This window comes from Ciconia boyciana, chromosome 3 (genome assembly GCF_034638445.1).
Source record: "Ciconia boyciana chromosome 3, ASM3463844v1, whole genome shotgun sequence".
Taxonomy (NCBI): Eukaryota; Metazoa; Chordata; class Aves; order Ciconiiformes; family Ciconiidae; genus Ciconia; species Ciconia boyciana.
Genome location: NC_132936.1, coordinates 21,511,507 through 21,537,114, shown reverse-complemented (window position 1 = coordinate 21,537,114; position 25,608 = coordinate 21,511,507). Strand labels below are relative to the sequence as shown.

At 35.4% G+C, this 25,608-nt stretch overlaps 1 protein-coding gene across 1 annotated transcript in view; it reads left to right on the top strand.

Annotated features, from left to right (window-relative positions):
• Positions 1-25,608, top strand: part of SNTG2 (syntrophin gamma 2) — a 306,614-nt gene that overhangs the window by 242,891 nt on the left and 38,115 nt on the right. The window contains exons 11-13 of the mRNA XM_072857795.1: positions 2,709-2,747; positions 15,812-15,928; positions 24,913-24,984. Coding sequence (XP_072713896.1) covers positions 2,709-2,747; positions 15,812-15,928; positions 24,913-24,984 — 228 coding nt within the window. The remainder of the gene's footprint in view (positions 1-2,708; positions 2,748-15,811; positions 15,929-24,912; positions 24,985-25,608) is intronic.

Here is a 25,608-nt window from a genome sequence, read left to right as displayed (position 1 = left end):
AAGTATTCCAGGTGCCTTTTCATTATGTCCTGCACAACTGCTCAGCATTAAGCCTATTACCGAGGTCTGCTTCCTTCTGCAACACTGGGCATGTCACCAATTTGTTTTATCCAAGTTACAGAGTGGGGTTCTTGAGTTCTCGCTGGTTTGTTACTGTCAGGGCCCCAAGAGCACCAAGAGGCTCTGCCACCCGTTCCCCCTCCCAGGGTGCTCCAGGCCACCTCTGGCATGGTGCAGCCATGCAGCCGGGGGTCAGGCTGCTGCAGGCAGAGCTGTGTGCAAGAGCTGCAAGGAACCTTGCTGGGGGCCCCCACCTCCGCTTGGCAGCTGCATGTCAGCTCTGTCCTCACCATCGGTCTTCGTCTACGCTATGGTGCAGGTGCCTGTGCCTGCAGGCTGTGACTCACCTCTGTTGTGGTGGTCCACGTTCCTCCTCTGGGATGGCAGGGAGGTGATGGGGAGTATGGCAGGGCCCCTCCAAGGGGCTGGCAGGCTCTCCCAGCACTCTCCTCAAGGTCACAGCCAGGCCTGGCAGATGCCCCAGGCTTCTAGCAGGTCTGGCCACCTCATCCCCAGAGCCCCAGTCACTCCTAGCTGTCTGACCCACCAGCACACCTGCACCGTTTGAGCACACAATTCAATTCAAACAGGCTGCAAAAGTGAGCATATGGGGGAGAAGGAGCCCTGACAGCCCATGATGGGTTAGGACTGACTAGTGAGCTCCTACGGCCCTGAGCGTTGGTATCGGCCTGTGTCCGTACAGTTGAGGCTCCTGCTGTCATCCTGTACTCCTCCACATCGTGCTTTGTCCTAGGGTCATTTTGTTTATGGTCATAGATAATTCACTCTATGCAGAATAATGACTTGTTATTGCCATCTGTTAGCTACAAGTTTGTGTGTGTGTGTGTGTGTGTATATACACTTTATATACTTCATATATATATATACACCTGTAGCTTTTATATAAGTATATATCATTACGTCCCACAGCTGTACTTTGCTAAAACCGAGTAGCCAATAGTCTCATGGTCATTAGATGTTTATGTTGTGGCTGAACGAGCTGTAATACAGCTCCAGAGAGTCCAAGACAAGTCCAGACAAACCCTGGCACATCCTGAGGCCTGTGTCATTAGCATAGCACAAAGCCTGTTGGCGTCTTACTGGTGTACTGGGTCTGGCTGGGATGGAGGTAACTTTCTTCATAGCAGCCATATGGTGCTGTTTTGTATTTGTGGCTAAAACAGTGTTGATAACACCAGTGTTTTGGCTGTTGCTGACCAGTGCTTGCACAGCATCAAGGCTTTGACTTTTTCTCACTCTGACAAACCCTCCCCACCCCCCACCCCCCAGTGAGGGATGGGCAAGGAATTGGGAAGGGACACAGCTGGGAAAGCTGGCCCAAATTGGCCAAAGAGATATTCCATACCATATAACGTTGTGCTCAGCAATAGAAGTGACGTAGCGGACAAAGAAGATGGGGGTTTGTCTTCCAAGGTGGCTGTTGCTTGAAGACTGGTTGGGCATCAGTCTGCTTGTGGGAGGCAGTGAGTGATTGCCTTTATATAATTTGGTTTTTTCCTGTTTCCGTCACTTATTAAGCTCTCTTTATCTTGACCCATGAGTTTTCTTGCTTTTGCTCTTCCTGTTCTCTCACCCTTCCTGCTGGGAGGGGGAAGGAGCGAGCAGCTGTGTAGGTGCTCAGCTGCTGGCCACAGTCAACCCACCACAACAGGCAATGGCATCACCATATTTACTATGCTACAAGGCTGCAGACATGCTGTGCTTCCAAAGATTATCCACAGATTTGATCTTACAAATCTGGTATGGCCAGGATACAAGCGATAGCCCTGGATTTCTTCTGCTCTTTTCCTGTGGCAATTGTAGTTTTCCCTGTGCATAGCTATAGCTTTTGGTCTTCTATCACAAGCCTTTCATTTGTTATAAAACAGGCTTTTTGACAACAAGATCCTTTGGAAGTACTTGTGAACCGTAGGACAGTTTGCAGCTTATATCCTTGCATATAGAGGAATCTGTCTTTCCAGTCATTTAATCTTTTTCTGTCTAGATTCCATATCGTTACTACACTTACTAATATTGTGTTTTAAAGAAGTGTTTCACTTTTTAAAGAAGGAAATATCTGTCAGGGTTTGTCCACCACTCATCTGTGCAAACTATGACTGCCAAAGAAAAGCCAAAATCAACAAAACTCTTCATCATCTGAACAGAGAGGAAGAAGAAAGATAATGTAACTTTGTGTTGAAGAGTAAACTAAAAGGAAAGCCTAAACAATATTCCCTTCATCTTTAAACACGTCTTAAACTCTATGGCTTTCATTTCACAAGTACTTAATCACATGCCTCATTTACAGATCTGCTTAAGCAATTGTTTAACTGAGACCTAAGTGAGGTGTGTACAGTACAGTATAATATTTTCACTCAAAGTGCCAAAGTTAAATTCATAAATGCAAATCTTTATGAAGGATTTAATGAAAACTCTGATAAAAGGCTTCCCATCTTTTGAGTCCTTGGTTTTGTAAATTTAGTGTAAGAGTAAAAATCTAGTATTTATGCACTGAATGATTTAATTTCTTATAAATATAATTTGGAAGTATTAATACAGTATTCAATAACTAAGTCAATGCTAATTGCATCACAGAAACTCTTCAGCATATTAATAACTCTGAGTGTTCTTCTATCTCTCTTTCGTAGATGAAAATGGCAAATAAATGCTGTTCTCCCTTAGACCAGGTAAGACTTTCATTATATTATCCAATTTTTGTAATTCTTGTCATTGCATTAATTTGAAAAATTTTTAGAGCTTACATACACACATTTAGTCAGTTTTAAAATCCTAAAACCAAGTCTTCTATGGTCTGAAGTTCTGAAATGACCTACTGAATACAGCAGATTCTTACTAATCCACAGTAATGAGTAGAATCCTCCACTGTAGACCTAAAAAGTGGATTAGATGGAGCCATGAAATAAATGAGAAGGGGACAGTGGAACTCACAACCAGGCCTTGGAAAGCATAGTGTATGTTTGCATGCAATATTGCAGCAGTGAGTCTGACAAGTTAACTCTGTATATACATCACATATGGTGCACAGATAGCCAAGGAGTGTATTACAAATCCAATCTGTTTTGCATGTGTCATGCTGTGTAGACTACATTTGCCATGACTGTTTCTCTGGGACTTTTGGAGGTCAGGACCCTGATGAGATATTTCTTCTGTTCCAACTAGCCAAATGTCCTGAAGACCCAGATGAATTTACTGCATCGGGAAGTATTTTTACTTCTTGTAGCATTGCAAAGAGTTTTTAAATTTACTTTGTAAAATGTAATAGTAGCATTTTCCAGGCTAATTCTGTAGTTCTGGGAAATACTTTGAAGCTTGTATTATAAAACTATAATACTTTCACTTATGTGTCCTTTCATGGCATCAATCTGGCATTGAATTGTTACTCAGGAAGAAAGAGCCCAATCCCTGCTCTTTCCAAAAATTCAGTGAAATTTCCAAAAATTTGGTGAAAATTCGGCAAGGTGTCTTTTATACTGTTTTACTGCAGAAAATTATTATGGAATTTTATTACAGAAGTCAAAGACTGAGTCAAAAAATTCTTCATATTGGGATCAAATAAATATTTATTAGTTTGACAGCTTGTATATTCTTTCATATGTCACCATTTCATCATCTTATTTGTAAAATGTACTTGGACATTTATAGACTCTTCTACAAGTTATTAAAAAAAAATTGATTTCCTAAATAAACAGGCTAGTCTCCATAAACTGCCTAGATAGTCCGTGCAGAAAATTATTATGTTCCAGAGAGTTGTTTAAATGTGGAACTTGATATCAGCGCTTTAAATCATCTTTTACAGGAGCCTCTTTTTCTGTCTTGACTATACTGAGGTCGTAAGAAGAGTAGCCTCTTAGCATATTATCTAAAGTAGGTGCCTAAAGTTAGGCAGTACAAATCTATCCCACTTTTTCCATTGCAAATATGAAAAGAAGGGAAGATACAATTAGGACCTTAATTTCAGGAGTTAAAAATTTAAGGTGGGACTAACAGCAACAAACATTGGATTGGTCTTTGCCAAAAAGTGAAAAAATTAAAGGTTATAATGAATTTGGGCAGATCAAGTAAATAAAACTAGAAAACATAAAATATTAAAAGAGCAAATGTGAAAAATTCAGACTTTAAAAAGTCCTGCTAAAATTTCTTTAAAAGCAACCAAAATGTGAATCTCTCATATATATACATCACAAATGAATAAAATAAAACTTGGCAATGATAACTGAAAACAGAAGAGGACTTGATTTGCCCTAGATTAATGGAGCCTATTAATGTCAGTTACATAATGTTTGTACAAACCTGAATAGCTCTTGTTAATGCAATTGATTTAAAATTTAGAGAAAGGATAAGTTTAAGAGATTGAAGGTCACTTGAAGAGCTACCTTGAAATAAAATTGTTGATAGCTGCAAATTTATCTTTACTTTTGAGTATGGACATTCCTGAAGAATTAAACAGGTCCTTAGAGTTTCATTATTGTGTCGCCTGTGGTGAATTTTCTTCTTGCCTTTAGAGTCCAAGTTAATGTTTCATAAAGAGACGAGGTTGGATCAGTATAGATTTCATTCAAATTCTGTTTTTCATAGGTCATTAACAAACTGGGATTCAGGGTCAAGAACGTAAAAAATTACTTTGCTAAACCTGGCTTGCTTTCTTGTCTTCCATATTGCCCCTGGCGGGTTTTACTGGAAACTGAATCTCCAGAACATGATGAATTCCATGGGCATACGACTAAGCAAACTGGAAAGTGAAAGGACTAAGATATTGGTTCCCAGGTCTATACCAGCGGCATTTATGGGTCTCTTTGCCAAAAGAATATGTCAAAGAGTTTGGACTTTGCCCTGTGTCTGTGATCCAAAGTTAGAAAGAAGTAGTAGGAAAGGTAGTAGTAGTTGTAGTTATTATGAATATATTTGTACTGTTAAAATAAACAGTACCAGGTGATGAAGCTAATTGGCTTCTCCCACCAAAGCAGGGTGTCTGCATTTAAACTGCCTATTGGAAATTATTCCCACCAGTGCTTAAATCCCAGAGTGTCCTTGGGAATTGTTTGGAGAGTTCTAGTTATCCCAGGGCATGTCATGCTAGTTGGTCCATGTCAAGGACTACAAGGTTTTAACAAATATGCAGGGATTACACGAATTTGAAAGGTATTAAATAAGTACCACTGCTGAAGCTCTGGCTCTAAAGGTATATATAAACTGTATAGATGATGAATCACACAGCATCTACACACTGGATACTTTTAGAGCATATTGGTGCTCCACAAGGAGAGAGGGGGATTGAGCCAGTTTGTACATTATTTTATTGAGTGTGGAGGATGTTTACAGCCACCATTCTCCAAATATTATAACTTTTTATTCTGCTTGGTATAATTTATTACAGTGCTCTAGAGACTCAAAAGCACTTGATTCTGTGTTATCAGTAGGCAGTTAGATTTGGGACTCAGTTTTCAAAAAGTACACACTGCTGCATTGCTCTATATTTTTTATGAAACAGTAAATTAGGCAATTCTCTCTCTGTGCAGAAAAACTGCTTGCAAGGTTTTTTATTTTGTTTGCTGGGTGTTTTTTTATGTTTTAAGACTAATATGATCATTTCCTGTCCTCCACTAAAACAATACAGTTTCTTCTCAGTAGAAATAGGAAAATATTGATCGGATATTAATTAAGACTATGTATATTTTTTCTTGTGATGCTGTAAAACAGATTTTCACTACTTCCTAGGATGTCTCTTCCCTTGTTTGTTTTGATTTTTTGCAGTGACCTCTTAATTGACCTCCAGAGGAAATCATGCAGAAAATGAAATCTAGAGACAATGATTATAAAAGCATAGCATGTGATAGTACCAGAAGGGCAAGGACACAGATTAAGATGCAACCAGCAAGGGATAGAAGGGTAACGAAAAATTACCCTCTAAGTGCATTAATAGCAAGAAGACAAAGGAAAATGTTTGTCTTCTACTCAGTATATCAGAGGTCAGCCTTCACAAAAAAGGTCAACTGCAAAAGATGGTTATTGCAAATAACACTAGCAAAACCCAATAAAATCTCAGATTACAACAGGAAGGGAAGTTTTGGTGGTATGTATGCTTTTAATGCCTGGTGATATTTGAAAAACTGGTCAAAGTAATCTCAGAGCTATATCAAGATAGTTTAGGGAATTTGTGTCTGCCAGGTGACATATCAAAAGATTAGGAAAGGGCAAACATCATGGCTGTTAATGGAAAGAGAAAGAGAAGTTGGAGAATTAGTCAATTTAACTTCAACCTCTAGAAAGAAATTTGAAATAAATAAACAAAATATTTGTATGCAGCTGCAAGATAACAAATGAATGGCTGCTGTGAAGGATTTGTCAAGAATAAATAGTGACAAAAAATCTAATTTCCTGCTGTGATAGTATAGCACGTCTTGTGGATGGGTGACAGGCAGTTGCTGCAACATATCTTGATTCCAGTAAGGTTTATGACATTTCTTGACATTACAATATTTTAAACAAGTATTATACAGACTTGGTGGTACAGGCTTTGTTGGATAATCCAATAACAGGTATAAATGCTTCACTTTCAAAACTGACATATTGACTAGAAGTCCTGAAAAGGTCTGTCCTGGATCCAATTCCCTTGAATACTTCCTTTATGGTGTGTTAGCAAAAGTAAGCCTACTAGTTTTGCAGACATGAAGCTTTAAAATACAGTGTTAGACATAAGAATGATCTTGACATATTGAAGAATGAGTCCGAAAAACAGGGCGGAAGCCAATTAAGGTGCAGCACACAGGCAAGAATAATCAAGTATATGTGAGAGGCTGTGGGAAACAACTGGAGAAGTTGTTACTGGAAAATACTTGAAAAGTATCTGGGAATGCAAATTCTTTTAGGAAGGTTTGGTCCATCCTCCATCACCTTGCTAGCACTTAGGGAGGCCATCCCAGATGCCCCTGACTGCAGAAGCCAGTCAGATAGAGATAATAAGAAAAACAACAGGTTCATTGTTATGGTTTATTATTATGATTTATTATTACATCAGCCTGTGGTAATCAGGTACAGGGCTGATCAACAGAGACCCCCAAAAGCCCTATTCATATGGTTTACCTTATACTCCTTTTTTCCCCCTATTTTTTCCCCCTCCCAAATAAGGAACCCACCCACATTTTACTCCTCCATTGGCCCTTATTTTTTCTGATTTTTTACATGCTTATTTGGTTATTTCAGCCTTAATTTGTGATACCACCACAACTGTCTGTAAGTCAGCACCCCTTTTTCATTATCTTTTTACATTCTTCACCCATCCTTCACTTCTTTTTCATATATTTCACCTGCTAGTTTATCCCCTTATTATTTGATTAGTATAGCCTCAGGCTTGAGATAGCCAGCCAACTTCTCCCTTTGCATTGTATGCAATGTCCAGCAGTTTCTCATGTTGTTACCTTGTCAGTTTAACATCATGCCAGGGCTGGCCATTTACCTGCATGCCATAACAACCATGTCTCCTTTGTGGCTTTTGAGAAAGAGGCAAGCATCGCAGGCTGTACCCAAGTGAGTTACTGCAAGACATGCTAGGTGTTCCTTTTGCTGTAAGGCCTTGGCAGGAGTACTGCATCTGATTCTATGCACTATGTTTCTGAAAAGATATTGACCAGATATTTTCCATGGCCTCTGTGGACAGGTTGAAAGAAAGACAGAGAGGGAGGTATGAAAGAAATATTCAGGAATGATGACTTTGTGTTCAGAGAATAACGTGAAAAGAAGCAAGGAATGATGCCACACAAGCTACATGTTCTTCTTCATGGATTTTTGCTCCATTTATGAACTGAATAAGCTTTTTTTACTCTTCCAGTGTAAGGCCAAAATCATTTGAGTCTTTAATGGATAGGGCAAAAAAAGTCTTAAATTGTGGTTACAGCAAGAGCGATTCATGTTTGACATGAGGAATAGACTTCCTCATCACTAGTAAACATAATAAAGTGCTAAAATAGATTGTTGAGAGAAATTATGAAGTCTCCATTACTGGAGATCCTTAGGACATTAAGGAAGCATTTTTTAGAAAAAAAATAGGTATTAAGGGTACTGCATTTTGGAGAGGGTAATGTGTTAAATTTCTCAGAAGCCTGTTTTCCACTCTGTTTTTGATAATTATATGATCCTAATTCTAAATAAGGAACTTTTCAAATACGGAGGGTTTTTCCATTGTTCCTCATAGCAGAACTGCTTCCCCAGGTATGCCATGAACATGTTCGCATGGCTTCATCCTGCAAAGTAAAAGAAACCCTGCACATACTCTTGTAAGATCAGTTTCTCTTTTTTTTTTTTTTTTTTTTTAATTTTCTCAAAAACAGAGAAAAATGTTTTAAAAATATATCACATAGCAATAAAATTACTTTCTCCTAATTGTTAGTCTGGAAAAGTTAGATTCTTGCAGACTATAATTTTACAATTTACACCTGTGGAAACGGAGCAGGACTAAATTCCTTTAAGCATAAAGAGACCATGTAGAGATAGAATTCAGATCTTCCTTGGTAATTGCTTTAACTTTATTTATATGGGATGTCAGTTATGCAATTCCTAATGAAATTCTCTTGGTCTGCTTCAGAGATTTTTTTCTAGGACCTCAGGTTTTCCACTGAAAAAACTTACTCTAACGGAACAAGTACCACTTTAAAGCACTTAAGCTTTTTAATGTCTAGCCAGTTAGCTAATACATAGTGCCTCTGTGAGGTAAATAACTATCACTACTATACTGATTTTAAAGACAAGCAAACTGCAAAAAAAAAAGTCAAGAGTTTTGCCAAACTCGACAAAACAAATCTGTATGTAATAGAATTCTGAAAACTGTGGTTGCATTTCTGAACATATTTCATGAAATCTCACTGTGCTTTATAAAACAAATACGTTCACAGTATGTTCATGGTATTCATATGTCCCTTTTTTTTGTGTTAATGAAATAGTTTATATTAGCTTACTTTTTGAAGTTGTAAGACTTCAAAGCATTGGATTCTAGAAACTCTATAGAATGTGTCAGACAAAGGAAACCTCTTCCTATTTAAGGAAAAATGCATGAAAAAGTATATTTAAGCAGTGTTTCTTACCCTAATATGTTGGCCACATCTTCCAGCGGTCAGCTGGGTCTATGGTGTCTCTGGCAGTGAGTGGCACAAGGCAATTCTATCTTCAGTGAAAAATCATAGTCTCTGATTAAGTAAGCTGTCTTCCTGAGCTTCCCTTAGCTGTTAGAATATTAAAAAAAAATATTAACAACTCTTCCTTATTCTCTTTTTCTTTATATATTTCTGCCTTGTGGATTGTGAGAAAGATTTTAGAGTATATAATTTTCTGCACAAGCATCTGGTCTTCACAGCTTTTAGAACCCATTGCTTTTCCATTCAATATTACAGAACTGTGATTTCACTGTATTACTACTATGAGATCAGTCCTTCTTCAGGATTATTCTCCAATTAAAACTATGTTAACACATTTTTAAGCAGAGTTTTTTTATTGATTGGGGGATAACATGTAGAAGGAAACTGAGACTGAATTTTCAGACTGAGTTTTCTTCTTTGAGGACTCTTTTGCAACAGCTATAGTTTGCAAGGTTTTCTTTTTTTATTTTCCCAAACTGCAGAAGAAACAATTTGACTCTTTATTTGGGAGGAGGAGAATAGCTTTTTAGGTGTATTTTATTGTTGTTGTAATATTGCTAAAACATAAAGAACCCATATAAGACAAAAAATTGTGACAGACCTGAAGGACCACTTGTATTTAGTTTGGTTAGTTTCTGCTGCACAAATAGTGCTACTGATTTAGTATAATATAAGAATGCATAACCAGTAAGGCAACTTACTGGTACCTGTCTTCAAGAGTGAGTTTTGTGGTTTGGATCCTAACTTGAACAAGAAGGCTATAATGAGAAAAGGTGAGTGATGTCAGCCCCAGTTTTCCCAGCCTCCTTGTTAAAACAAGCAAACAAAGAGGAGAAACAATTATCACTACCCAAAATGACGCAGAATCCAAATTTTGCACAGGCAGCCAATTCCTGTGCAGATACACGAATTCAGATACATACCTGTCTTCATAGTTCCCTTCGGGTTAGTATGGACATGTTGCTATTAGTGGCATTCAAGCTGTGCCCAGCTTGGACTTATAAATTCCATTCTTGAGCTGAAGCACATAAAACACTTGAGTGTCATCATTTTTAAGTTTCTCTGTAGTTTCATCTTTAAAACATTATGTTTTGAATAGTAGCCATTCGGACATAACTGAATGCAATTGATGTACAATGGAAACCATTAATGTAATGCATCAAAACTTCTAGCATTCCAAATTTTTTTTTGAAAATTTTTTTTAGTTAATCATTATGTGTGTAAAAGGACTGCTTTTTTCCCCCCCAATATTGGTACTTTTCAAAACATGCAGTCTACTACTTGCTTTGGAAAAGACAAAAAAAAATTCCTTAAGCTAGCTCAAGATGTACTTCTCTCTGCTTTCTTAATTTTGTATTGCTCCATTGTGTTTCATGATATGACACTGGTTCTTAACTTGCAAGCCAAGCTGGCAACTGTTGTAGATTCTCATCCCACTTTAATTACATAAGTGTACCCATCTGTTCTGACATGTCATACATCAGAGATCTACTTGATTTTCTTTCTTCATTTCCCTCTGGAGTGTTTTGCATCATTTACTTTTCATAACTATTTAACTAAAAGTACCATATACAAAATGTACTGATTGCTTTATTAAACGTAACACATGTTAAGTTTCCAGTCATTGCAGCATCTAGATGCTTTATTGCTGTAGGAAAACTATAAGTGCAAATAAGAACTTTCATTTATCTGCTATGATTGGATTACATTTTGTTAGTGACTTATTTTATCTCCTCATAATGAGTGCCATTGCTCATTTTGTTCCTACAGGAACTTTTGGAAAGTGTATTGGAACATGTTAGAAACTTAATAATACATTGATGATGTATGTGTAATTTTCCAGATGTATGGGTAATTTTCCACGCAGTTTCAAATAGCAGTCTCAAATTGATTATGCAGTATGGGAATAAAGTGAAAAGATGAAAGCAATGCTGAGAATGGGACAATTTGTAGTGTTATGCCTTATGAGCACTCCTTAAAACTTCAAATGGCAGGTTTCAATCCAAATAACAGAACAGTTTTTATCCCAGGACTAATATTCCTACCCACATACTGAGACCCAATTAAAATCTCAGTAGCCTACTTATGAACCACAAACAGCTTGTTATTGAGTACCAACACTTGGTTGCTTTTGTTCCATACAGACTTTTGTTGAACTGAATAATTATTCTTCCTTCATTTCCATGGCCTAAATGACCATTAAATAAACCAGTCAATAAGAGCGATGTGTGGAAAGAAAGTAAAAAATATATTAGATTTTTTAATCTCTCTAGAAAAAGATGCATAATTTTATTATTTTTTCAATATATGCATAAGTTAATCAAACACTGATTCAGATAAAGGAAATTCTTCTATTTTCCTTCTTTACTTTTTTAAGGACTTTGTGTCTTTATAGGCAAGTATACATTTGGAATCCTCTTTTCTTTTTGTTTTTTCCTCCCAAACATTTTTGCATTGATTTTCCCCTCTTTATATACTTGTATAGTGTCCTTCCTTTCATTCTTTTCATTTTAATTTAATATTGTCTCCTGTTTCTTTATTTTTGGTCTTACTAAATTTATTTCTTTCTCCTCCTAGATGTCTTTTGCTTTGTTTTTTCCTCTTTCTCTTTCATACTCATTAGTACTTTTCAGCTTGCCATCCTGTTATCCCCAACCCATGCAAATGACAATAATGCAGCTCTAAACCCACTGAGCTCACCACTTATCTTCCAGTAGCAATCCTTCTTCAGCTACTTAGCCTGACTATTGCTTCTTCCCCAAGAAAGTATCTCATTCAGTCTTTCATATCTGGTGGAGCAATCTGTATTTAAATCAACTCAATCCTTGCTTTTCTCCTAAATATAAAAAATTCTAAAACAAATGAACAAACAAAAAGCTTTTGTGTCTTCAAGCTGTACTATGTTTCTCTTCCTAAATGTACATATGTACTGAGACTTCAGTCAGTATTCTGCAGAGATACTCTCCTCCAAATTTTAAATTGATCTACAAATGTGCTACTCGTTGAATTTTTTCACATCTTCATTAAAAACAAAATGGAACACATTGACGTAGACATTCATTTTATAGGTGTCTTTTAGAAAGTTCAGGAAATCCTGCAACATTTTGTGTACTAGCACCTTTAACACTTAGGTAAGTGTTTCATGGTGCTAACACACAAACCATAATCTTGGGATTTAAAAGTCTTTTGGAAGGGTTTTTACTTTTTTTTAATTACATTGAACTATTATATACCAGCTAGTTTTTCCAGATAAGTTTTTATTTTCTTTTGTAAGATATAAATGAGCAGACCATTTTTTCTTATTTCTACTGTGGGGGATATAATTGTTTCCTTGTTACACAAATTATGTTAACAATGTAAAGCTAAGTAATCGTTTTAAAGAAAATGAAAATTGAAAAACTTTTAATCAGTTTCTGATATCTCTTGGGAATTATAATCAAATTTAGAAACAAAAAGGGTCTTTTTATATTTTTAAGGGTTCTAAGACTTTCTCTTTGCTTTGATCATCTATTATTTGGGGTTTTTCTGATTGAAGTTCTTTTTTCCTGGAATTTGAGTTTTTGTTAGTAATTTCAATCAAGCAGAGTAATATTCAGTGCAATGTATTCAAAATGTAACTGAACTATTGCCGTTCGGTTTTGTGTAGACTTTGATTAAGTGGAATGAATAGGTGACCTTATCACAATCCATATAGATCAAGAGTTATATTACGATGTTGTAGTAATTCAGTGAGTAGAAAGACTATGCCCCCAAAATCTAGACCGGTGAATGTGGTTTTGTATCATTCTTTTTTTTTGTCTGAGGTAGAAAGAGATTTCAGCATACAGAACAGCTTTAACATTGAGTTTATAGCTGTTCATAATTATAAAAATCTGTTTGTCATGTGGATAAGGGCATACTTCAAACTAAGTCTCTTGATTCTGATCTACCACAGGTAGACTGGTCACAGTATGGTGTGACTGCAATAAAAATAATAATAATACAGTTCCATTTCAGTAAAACACTTAGAACACATGCCCAAAAAATATGTCTGCAGCTAATTGGAAAATGCAGTCTTGTGTTTGTAGCTAAATACATACTCAAGAGAATTATCCAGAAGATTGAGTGCTACATTAAATTGAGGCTATAACATTTGGCACTCCCATCACATCTTGCAGCCATAGATAAGAATACAACAGTGATAGGGCATTCACACTAATTCCATAAAATAAGTAAAGGAAATTTTTCCCATTTCACAGATGGACAACTTTGACATAAAGCACATTTTCATTGAAAAACAAATCTCATTTTACTTCAGTTAGAGAAATTCAATGCCCTTTTTCTAAATTTAGAATTTTATTTGAAGAAAGTATGGTTTTCTTTTGCACTACTGTTGGTACTTAGGACCAATGCTTACGGGCCAACCTGTGGTTTCAGTCAACTAGATAAATCAACTTTTTCCTGTCAATCACAGGAAATCATGTGTATTTTGAAGTGAAAACACAATCTTGACAAGTGGAATTCCAGTCTTCTGATACCATCTTGTCCTGAGTTTCAACTAAGAACTTCATATTTTTCTTCTTTTAATTAAACAAGCATCTTTGGTTTGCAACAAGATATATAGTTATATTTCTCAGAATGTGTCATGTTTGCTTCAATATATGATGTTTGATGAATGACCTGGGCAAGCTGTAGACTTTATCTGTGACTTAGTTTTGCCATTTGACATTGTGGATAATTCCAAAATTATTTGGTGAGTGCTTCTGTAAAATAAATGGTGATGATGATGATGAACAAAGAACATAATAGGGAGCCATATCCTTTGCTTATCAATTTATCAATTTAATCAGTAAGTTACTTTTTTAGTAAAGATTTTAATACTGTTATAGGTTAATATATGGTGTCCATCTGCAAGTCAGCAAACATGACTTTATGAATGTAAAGGAGAATATTGTATTGTTTGTGCCCTGTTATTTGGACATTATTCTTTTTGTCTGTATTATTTGTTATTATATTACCATGCAGATAAACTCAATATATAATATAGTTTGTAGTAGATTATCAACAATACTGTAGTATATTTTGTTAAAGTAATTAAGTGTCTGAACATCCCGTTTCTAAACCTTTGCTGACTACTATAGAAACAATGTTTTGGTGAGAGTTATTAAATTTACACAATAGCAAAGTGAGAATTGGAAAGGCTACTGTATTTATTGTGCTGTTTCTTAGATCTCCTTAAAATTTTAATGCTGGAGCTCAGTAAAAGAGTATAGAGAATGATTTTCTGGCTCAACATGTTGATTTATTATTTATGTCTGAATAAGTTGGTTGGTAAGAGACATAATTGATACATTAAATAACAAAATTAGAAAACAATGTGTAAGATTTTCATGATATAAGAGTATGAGCATGCATCTATACCATTAGCTACTCCCTGTCCATTCTTTCCACTTTTGTGCTCTGTTGGTAGTAACTGCAGGTACGCACATTGGGCTTTCAATAGAAGAGCGTTCCTGAGATCATCACATTTTTCCCAAATCTGTCCATAAAACTTGCTGGAGTTTTCATGCAAATTAATGAATGCCTTCTTCAGGCTGTTTCCACTGACTTCCAGCAAAGTTCTGTGGGCTCAGTATTCACAAGTGCTATGACATTTCTGCCTCTGTGTAACTCAATATTTTCCATAAGTGTAGCCTTAATTGAAACTGAGCAAGCTTATCAGCAATAGCTATAGATTCAGATTGGTGGATCACTCTAGATTCAAGTACCTGTTTCAAAGGCAGTATGTTCTTCTTAATATATGCAAAATGAAGCCTAAAATGTTTACATTTGTTATTTTTGGTGGGTAACTACGTTCATGATATTCTACTACCACACTATGGCATTATTCCTTTACAAATTTGCATTTACCTCAAAAAAGAAGCATGCAAGCTTACTTCTTAATTTTATTTTTCCTTAAAATTAATTTATCATCTGAAATATAAAGACATGTATTGTACTGTTAGAGCGCAGTTGTGTAACAACCGAATTTGACATTTAATTCTATGAGAACATAAATCGTCGTGAGATAAAGTGTATATAAAAAAAAGTATATAAACTCTGAAAGGTAATTAGTGTGACAAAGACGCTTTGTTAGCAGTGGCAAACATGAGCATACAGAAAGCTGTTTGATTTCAGATAAATCTAGTGATTTGTTCGGATGTATTTCTTTAGAGGTACATGTGACAAAAATTTCAGTATGTCCAAATTTTGACTGTGCTATAGATAATGTAGGATGATGTTTTTTATAAACTGCTGGCTGAACTATTTCAGTACACCTAGGTTTTCTGCTGGCTCAAATGAGAGTCTGCCGAGACATATATAGGTGGCTTTTAAAATGGTGATTACTGCAGACAAGATTCAACCTGTACTGTAAGTTTCAGTCTCTTCAAGGACTTCTGACACACTGGCATGATACCGTACACTTCAAGAGTATGGTAGTGGTGGGAAGGCAAATGTGAAGAAGGGGATGATGTATCCTCTTCTAATATGATCACTGTTCCTTGTGGAAAGACTTGACCTATTCAGATATATCTTACACTCCACTGAAAAACAGAGCTTTAATTTTCAATTATTTTCTTTTACAGGTCATACATATGGGATGGGTAAATGAGAGACTTGAAGGAACTGATTCATCTCAGCTCTACAAATTCAAGTTTCTGGCACTGAAAGGTTCATCCTTCTACATTTTCAGCATTCCACCGGTAAAAAAAGAATATTTTTGTGACAGTTCATTGTAAATGGAAACCTGTTTGTTATGTCTGGGTTTGTTTTTCCTTACCAAGTGAAGTTGTCAGCTGAGATTTCAAAAGAAGTTAAAGCCATAGATGCCACTGAATTTCAGTAAGCTTTAGACATTTAACCTCTTTCAAGGCCCTCTGAAAATCTTAGCGTACCTGGGTAGTTCAAAGAATTCCTAATAGGGAGTAAATGTTTTACTTTTTAAAGTTGTTAAGTTCAGATTTTTCTCTGGTTGGTTAGGCCAAATATTTATTATCTTATTTATTCTAAATAATTTTGTAAATGTAATGAGTTGGTAGTTACTTTGTTTTCTTAAAGACAAGATACATCATGAAATATACCATGCATACTATTAGTAGATGCTTGTGGATTTTGCACACAGGTGAGGGATTGAACTGTTACAGAGAATCCAATGCTAACTGTCCAGTTTGAACAAATGACATCATCTTGCTTTGATAATTTACATAACTAGTAGTTTTATTTCACAACAGATGACTTATCTAATACTTCTTTAAAAAAAGAGAATAAAAATTAATTTAAAAGAATGAAACAGAAATGAGCTGTAGAATTCTAAGCATTTAAAAAGTGACCCATACTTAGCACATGGTATTGTTTTATCCTCTCTTTCTTTTTTCTCCGGAGAGCCTTTGCTTTAAACAAATCAAAAAGGATAAAATGTGGAATTGGAATGCAATTTCACTTTTACAGCTTCTTTATGGTTTTGCTCAGAAGGTGGTCAGTCTCCCAATTTCCTCAGCTGATCCAAAGAAAATCTGATCCTTTACATGTGTACCATCTGCAGTACCTTTGGGAAGTACATACTCTTTGAACCTTATTTGTGAACCTCAATGAGAAGCAATCAGTAACATTTTCTCTCTCTCTAGATGGAAATTCTAAATCCAATGATTCCTATTAACTTCAAGCATTTTTAAATGGCCAGTAGTATTCTTTTTAAAATGAGACAACACATCTGGGAAAAACTTCTTTTTTTCCCCTCTAAAAAATTATTTGTCTCTATATTAAGTCAGGGAACTAAAATTTGATTCAATTACTACAATCCAATTAAAATGCAAAAACAATACCAAAATATTAAACAAATAAATAACACACCACATGAATGCTTTTCCTTTATAAATTTTAATTGTTGTTTTCAGACCTGTTTTTGAAGAAACATTTTTGTTATAATTAAAACTATCCATCTATATGATACTAATTGGAGATAAACTACTTCATTTATCATGTTCAACACTCTACTAAGAGACTAGTGAGGATGAATGTTCGGTACTATTCGTACCATGTTACTTGTCAGTATCTACTACACTCTATTGTGTTTCTGCACAATTTTTTTGTAGAAACAGTGGCTTTTCAAAAAAAATGAACAAAGGGGACCTCTTTGGTCAATGTGTTATGTCATCCCAGTAATCAGATACACCAGTAAGAGTGACAGAGCCTATAAATCATAAAACCTGTTGACCAGTTTTCTTGCTATTTAATCATTCCACAGATGTTTTATATCAGGGGAAAAAAATAAAACAGGAAATTGGCAGTTTCCAGCAATCACCCACCTGGAGAATTCAAACCTGGATCTAAGGCCACACTTCAAAGATGATTATCTGTGTCCTGAAGGCACCTCCAGCCCTGACTGTCCCTGACCTCTTCCCTGGGGATCCCCCCACCCTTCCCGCAGCCCAGGACCCCATTGCAGCCCCGCCATGGCCATCAGCTCCTGCCCCAGCAACGCAGCAGGGCCAGTCTCCAGCTCCCCACAGCCCTGTCCTGCCCAACCATGGGCCCCAACGAGCCAGGCCCACCCACGGGCCCACGCTGAGGCCCAGCCTCAGCCCAGCCTGGCCCCTGGGGAGGTGCCTGGTGCCCAGAGCTGCGGCTGCCCCCAGTCCCCATGGCTGCCCTGCTTCTGTCTGGGGGCATGTACTGGGCCTGGCTGGGATGGAGATAACTTTCTTCATAGCAGCCTGTATGGCAGTGAGTTTCGTACTTGTGACTACAACAACGCTAACACACCAGTGATTTGGCTGTTGCTGAGCTTTGCTTGCACAGCATTTCTCTGTTTCTCACAATGCTCACACTGGGGGTGGGCAAGAGGTTAGGAGGGGACACCACCAGGGCAACTGACCCAAATAGGCCAAAAAGGATATTACATACCATAAAACAACATGCTCAGCAATAAAAAATGGGGATTTGGTCTTCAAAAGTAGCCATTGTTTGGAGACTGGCTGGGCATCGGTCTGCTTGGGGCGGGCAGGGTGCAATCATGTTTGCATCACTTGTTTTTTTCCTCTTCCTATCAGTTATTAAACTGTCTTTATTTTGACCTACGAGTTTTTCTGGTTTTGCTCTTCCCCTTCTCTCCCCCATCCCACTGCGGGGGGACAGGGAGTTAGCGAGCGGCTGAGTGGGTGCGTAGCTGTTGGACAGGGTCAACCCACTACAGGGCGATGGGATGGGCCCTGGCTGGTGAGGACCCTGTCCTGCCAGACCCTGGGGGAGCTCCCGTGGCACCCAGGAAGCCACCAACCCACGCTGTGCCCTGACACCAGTTCTGTGTCACATGTCCCAGCTCTGTAGCTGGAAACAGGTCCCCACACAAAGCCGTGCATAGAGCTGTTTCACTATGTTTAGAGATATTTAATGGTACTGCTCTTACCGTTAGTCCTACTGACTTTTTTACCATGTTAAGTGAAACATTAAAAATAAAAAATGGATTGTTCTGTCACAAAAATAAAGATGTTTTAATTTGCTTGATCTTTAGAAGATAAGAGTTTAACATTATATTTTATTTCAGAGATGCTTCTATGATGGTATTGCTATTTGCATCCTGAATCAATGTAGTGTATCAGTGTATCAATGTAGTGTGCACAGAGTAGATTACCTACAAGTCATACAGTTATCTTTAGTTGTAATGACCTTACCCATACTTTACAACTGCTTGTAAAAGCATCTGGTACAATTTCTACTCTTTTTCTACTTAATTGTGTGTAAAAGATGATATGAATGTAAATACAGCTGCTAACTTTCGTAAGAATGGAAAATATACTTACCCATGGGCAAAAATAAAGAAAATTGTGGAAAAAATGTGGATATTATAATATGAAAGAAATTACTGTGGCAAGTAATATTCTATTTATACTCCATTTCAACAATATCTCAGATGGTGTTTCCAAAAATATAGAAGCTTCACCATAGAAGTAAATATCAAGAACGGTGTGATTAACAGAGAATGGTCTTTCTGCATCCGTAAAGTGGCTTATCTGACTGTATTTAAGAAATTTACAGATTTCATTTACAGATTGCTATATTAGAATTGTGACACATTTCTGGAAACTGCACATGTGAAAAACACAATTGCACAAATAGAAATTATTCTTGTGTCAATTTTAAAATACAAGCAGTATTTTATTACATTCTAAAAGCATCCAATAAATTTCTGTCAATTTTCAGATCTTGAAAAGGTTCTGAATTCATATCCTAGAAGAAATTGGAGAGACATTATTCAAAATTGTCATTCAAGAAAAAAATATTTTTTATGTCATTGAAAATTTCCAGAAAAATGAAATGTTTTCTTTTTATGGAATATGGGGTTTATGTAGGAGAGGATTGTACTGTTTGATTTTTTATGTCTTCCTCATAGTTCAATATGGTTTTTAAATTCAAGTCTTAAAGTAGCCGTATCTTTGGAGCTGTTGTGTTATGCTTAATTACAAAGCTATCTTTTTCAAGATGATTAAATAAATAACACTGAAGTGGTTTACGTGAAGGCAGCTAGATAATCACTGCATATGCTGCTTACAGTTTTAAGAAAAGGAATAAATACAAGAATAATGTGAAAGTAACAGAAATAGTTGCACCTTTGAAAAACATTACAGAGAAGAAAAGCTTGCATAATGTACTTAGCATTAGCAGTGCTTTGAATGTTAGAGTACTGCTATGTAAGTTCTAAATACTTGTATTTGTAATTTACATTATACATAACGTCAATGTAACATATTAGGAAAGAGGTGGCAATGAGTTGGAGGGCATAGACTTGACCATGAAAGCTTTTGGTGAACTTTCTAACTCTACACACAGGTCTTTATTTGTTTTGTTCTATTTGTTTTATTTATTTTGACTGCTTTTTAGTGTGTGTTTTGTACCAATGAGTTTGAGTTGTTTTGGACATCTTTAGGCTTCCTATACTGCTATATCATAGTTCATCTTAAGAATGTTTCTTGATTTTTTTTCCTTTAATATCTTTTAATTTTTTAAAATTATACTTGGCTCATTTTTTCCATTGAAGAGTGAAGAGACCAGTGAGAGTAATTACTTACTCTTGACCTAAAAGTATTTAATCTTTTGCCTAGACCTGTTTAGTACTTCTAGGTGGGTTGGATGCTTCTGCTTAATTGTCACATAATGCAGCATTCTCTGTATTCCAGTAATAAGTATTACAGCCACTTTGATCTTTTTTTTCCTTAAGTTTTACTCATTAAATGTATTCAATTTTTTTAATATTTTGGAGGGGACTTGAGATTTCTAGAATTAGATTCAGTGTTCATAGAAAGTCAAAGAGTATGTTCCTTTTGACTTTAGTAAGTTTTGAAGCGTGATTCTCTTTTACATGCACCCCATATTTATTTCTCATGTCTAGTCAGTCCTTCAGTGCTGATCTCTGAATAGGCTTGAAAGTCTTTTATGCCTATTTTATAATTCCAGAATTCTCTTCTAGGGAGTAACTTTTTCAGTTTGTTGTTTACTACATGTATGTGTCAAAATGAATTTAACTTTATTGTTTTCTCTCTATTTTAAATCATAACTTTTTAAAGAAAAATCAATGATTAACACACACATTTAAAGCTAAGTGTATTTGGAATATGAGCCTGAACTGATGCTGAGATAGCTTGCTCTAACTAAGTACAACTAGGTTTTAGTAGTTTATTTCTTTTTGGAAATCTACCATAATGCCTGTTTTTAAAACATGAGGAACTTACAGAAACTCACACTGAAGTAAAAAGTACTTCTGCAACACTTAGCACTTTTGTAACTCTACATACTTATTTCAGTCTCTCATTATGGACTTAAAATTGTAACTTTAGGTTCCCATTTTTCTGTCTGTGATCAGCTCAGTGTTATCTGTGAGTTTACAAATGTGTTATTTTACAATCTTTCTGAAAGGATTAATATAGCCAAATATCTACAAAATTAGGTATTCAATACATCACATAATGCATTGAGATAGCTAAGGAGTTGGTCTTCCAATAATAATGATACCATTCAGCTACTGTTGCTCATAAATTCATGTATTAGACAAACAAGAATTAAATTGGAAGCTCAGTGAATGCTAATTGGTACTTTCATGTATTTTGACACTGGTTTTGACATTTCGTCAGAACTAAATTCATATGAATGAAAGTATGTCTCATTACGTGACCCATTCTGAATATACCTTTTTTGAAACATTTTGTCAAATGCTTTACTAAAAAATAATTATCTTGTCATGCTAAAAGAAACCCAAGAAATTGCAATGTATGGAATACCTACAGGAACAATTCCAAGGGGAAATGGAAATAATGAGAAAAACTTTTTTATTGCCTAAGGAATATATTTCAGTATCTCATTTATCTGAGTTACCAATCATTACCCATCTATTAAATGTGTGATGATGGATAAGGCTGCAATAAACTGAAACATCTTTTAAAGCAAATGAAGGATATTGCACTTTTTGTGAACTTTTCTGATTCTTTCCAGCTTTTCTCATTGACTAGAAGTATATGATCATTTGTAATTTTTTTTTAAAGCAATGCAGTCTATAGCAATAACATTTGAAACTCAGCCATACTATAATAGTTCTGAGAAAACTATAAATAATGATGTCAGCTGTCTCTTTGGATTCTAGTATCCCTTTGTAGTATGTTTGTTTCCCCTCTTTAAAATCCCTCTCAACATGTCATTCATGTTCTCCTGATGACCTTGCACACTATGATATTCAGACTGTTTCACTCTGGGCTTTAAGTATGGTAGCCTTTCTCTGACATACACAGTAAAAGAAAATCTTGGCTTATATAGGTGCCAATAGTTATCATCATCACTAGCTATCTCTGCTGAAAAAGCCATAAGAGGTTACAGAGAGTCAAAGGATGAAAGCGATGCCAGGATAATGGGGAGAAAGCTGGAGTATTCAGAGTGAATTTAATGGCACAGCAGTGTCACCGTTGTCCATGGTAGCATCATTAATAGCAGTAAAGAACCCCGACAGTTTAAATTAATCTTCAGGAATCAAAACAAATGATATGAGCAACTGAAAGTTCAATCATGTCTCAACAGCTTTTAGGTTATAGCCTGTGTCACTAAATTCAGTTTCATAAAAAGCAGATTAAGTCGGTGCTTATGCTTTCATATCTTATCTAGCCACTAATAGTAATGAAGGATTCTCCTGCTTTTAACTGAGATTGTAAAGAATCTTTCCCTTCGAGAAATTCAAGACTAAATAATGAATTAGCCACCATTCTAGGCTGTAAATCTTATTTTGCAAGAAGCATGAAGATCCTTTTTGAGGACCAATAGTAATGGGCCAAAACCTGTATTATTTAATTATTTTCTTTTCCAAACAGCCATCAAAGTAAAAATATTTCCATGTAAATAAGGTTTAAGCAAAGACCTGCAGTACTTGCTCTATGTGAGCATGTTTAAATGTGTATTTCTTTATTAATTGGCTTTATAATTCCTCAGTTTCAGTTGTTTCTGAACTTGTGTTATTGCTTACTCTTAGCAATAATTAGAAAGCAGAACTCAAATAAAATATATAATGGACCTTACTAGAAGGAAGATAGTAATGGAAATATAAAAATTAGAAATTTATTACTCTAAAACTTGCTACATTTTATGAAGTGATGGGAGGAGAAGTATAATATCTAAAATTGCTTTAAATTAATTTTCTAAAAAAGCTAACATTAGATTTAAATTTGACAATGTTCCTTTAAAGTAGTACTAAGTACTTTTCAAGGTAGCTATATGTAATGCTTTGAGCTTTAATTTATGATAAGAAATAGCTCATAATAAAACAAAGTGTATAACATGCTTTTACATGTTCTACTGCATGCATTGTATCCAAGTGATGTTTGTCATTTGATTGTTAAAATATAAAAACTGTCAAATGGAGAACCCTAGAATATAAGTCCCTTTATATCCTGAAAGATGTGGTGGTAGAACTTTCTCTTCTAGAGGTCTTCCGTCCCATTTGCAATAGGTGATTCATCTCATCTAAATTTAGTCATCTAGAAGTTAAAAATCTAATCTAAAGTTAGAGAAACTGGGAGAAAGCACTATATTTTTTTCTTTTTTTTTTCTTCTTTCCCAGTATGGTGAAATTAAGATTAGATTAAGAATTAGATTAGGTTGTTAAGGTTAGGTACTTCTGATGTCTCAATTTAGGTGGGATGCTTTCCACACTAAGAAGAAAGAATTCAGATAAATTCTGAAACTGCTTTGAAACACATAGCTGTGAGGTCTACTCAATAATAATGTTCATTAGTTTCAATTGGAGTGGACATAAGAGCATATAAGATTAGAAAGAAACTAACACCACATTCACATTACTCCTCCAACAGTACTATGAAATAACATTTAATAACCAGTAGAAGTCACATCAGTCTGCTCCTAAGTATTGTAGTGGTTTGGATTTTCACCATTTTATTACCATTTTTCTTAATGGTTTAGAATTTATGAAGACCTGGAAATTCAACTTAAAAATAAATTTTTAAAAATCGTGTTGATCTTCATGCAAAACATTGGGAACAAGATTGATTATTATAGGTAAACTATGTGCTACTGTGAATACAGAGAAAAAGAATCTGTTATTGAATTTCATAGTTTTTTCCTAGTTAAGTTTCATCCACAGAAGCCAGATGTTTTACAGCCAAATTTTGCTTTAACTAAATAATTAATTTAATTTTTCTGCTTTCTTCCTTTTGGGAGGGGGGCTGGAACAGGGCAAAGCTGCATTTGCCCTAGTATTTTAGCATGTCCAAGTTGCTATTAGAGTCACCAAAACACTTATTTACATGTGCTAAAGCCTTAAAGTTACAATTTAGTCAAATTCTTCATATATCTATGCAGCCATTCCTGTGCATTCACCAAGAGCTAGGATTTTGCTCTAAAACATATAATCAAAATAATGTGTATTCCGTTTGTATTATTCCTATGTATAGGTTCTTTTTTTTTCTTGAACTATGTAGGGTAGGTACTGTTTTTAAAAGAAAACAGATTATCAGATTATATCATGAACTAGAATTTAGGGAAAAACTTCAAATATCATTCTAACTGTCAAATTTTAACAGCCTGTCATGTCAACAGTATAAAGTAATGAAACCAAAAGAAAACAAAAAATATGTCTTTTCATAGTCATTATTAAGCACACAGTTGACATTCTTCTTAATTTCAAATATTGCAGTCACATAGTCCTTTTCAGTTTTTAATATAAATATTAAGATATTGGTGCCCTAGTGTATGTAAACTCAAATCTGAATTTAGGATTCAGATTTCATCTTGGTCTGTTGATTGTAAGATTTTTTTTAAATTGAGACATGAAGCTGAATGACTCTAGGTTTGAGACTCTGTGTTCTCTGTGTTAGCATATTGGAAAATAAATATACTTATGTAACTCACCACAGAGATTACAAAGAGGTTTCCATCATACTGTAGTAATAATGGGGAAAAAAACCAATAAAATTCTTTAATGCCTTTTAATTATAGTAAGACTCCTGTAGATGCTGTTTCTGTAAAAATTGAATGCTATTTGACAGTCTTTTCTAAATGCTGGATATTAAATGTAGTAATGTGCCTATATTTAGAGCATCCAGTAGAATATAGATGGGTGAAATCTTTTTAATTTTTTTCATCTGTACATGATTTAGAATAAAGAATGTGTTGTTAATATTTTCTTTTGATATTATAGGTAAGCACACTAGACTGGGTACGAGCTGAAAAAATCTATAACCTCTGTGAGGTTCTATTTAAAATTCACAAGGTAGGTTTTCTAATGATTACAATGATATTATTTAGTAAAGAAAGCTTGCCTTTTCCTGTTAATGATAAGATCACATTAATCTCAACTAGGAGTACCTAACATTCAAATAGTTTATCTGTTGTTAAAAAAACTATTTGTAATGGCTAGTGCATTAGCTATGCAAGTATGAGAGAATATGGAAAATGGATTAAGCTCCAAGTGAGCAAGTTACTAAAATGCTTACATATTGAAGAAATTTTTCAGTATTAGAGCTGGTCATATGAAGTACAGATGAGACAGCTAAGCATAATGAAGCTGGATATTGTTTTTTTCTTAGTGGCTCAGATTTTTAAGTGAATGTGATGAAGAATGTTTTTGCTGCAATTCCTGATCTATATAAAGATACTTTTATTTAATTTCAGTAATTAGAAGTATAAAATTATGTCCTTTTTAGATCACATGTAATTTGCAAATATTATAGTAGGTTTTACCTTACAAAGGGCAACATGGTGCATTTGCGTACCATAGAATTCTTCATTTTTTTCCACCACCTAGAGACAGTGTCATGTTTTCTGTTTAGCTTGTCCCAAGCAAGGATTTTGGGCAAAATCTTAGCAGTCTGTTTAAATAATTGACTTACAGAAG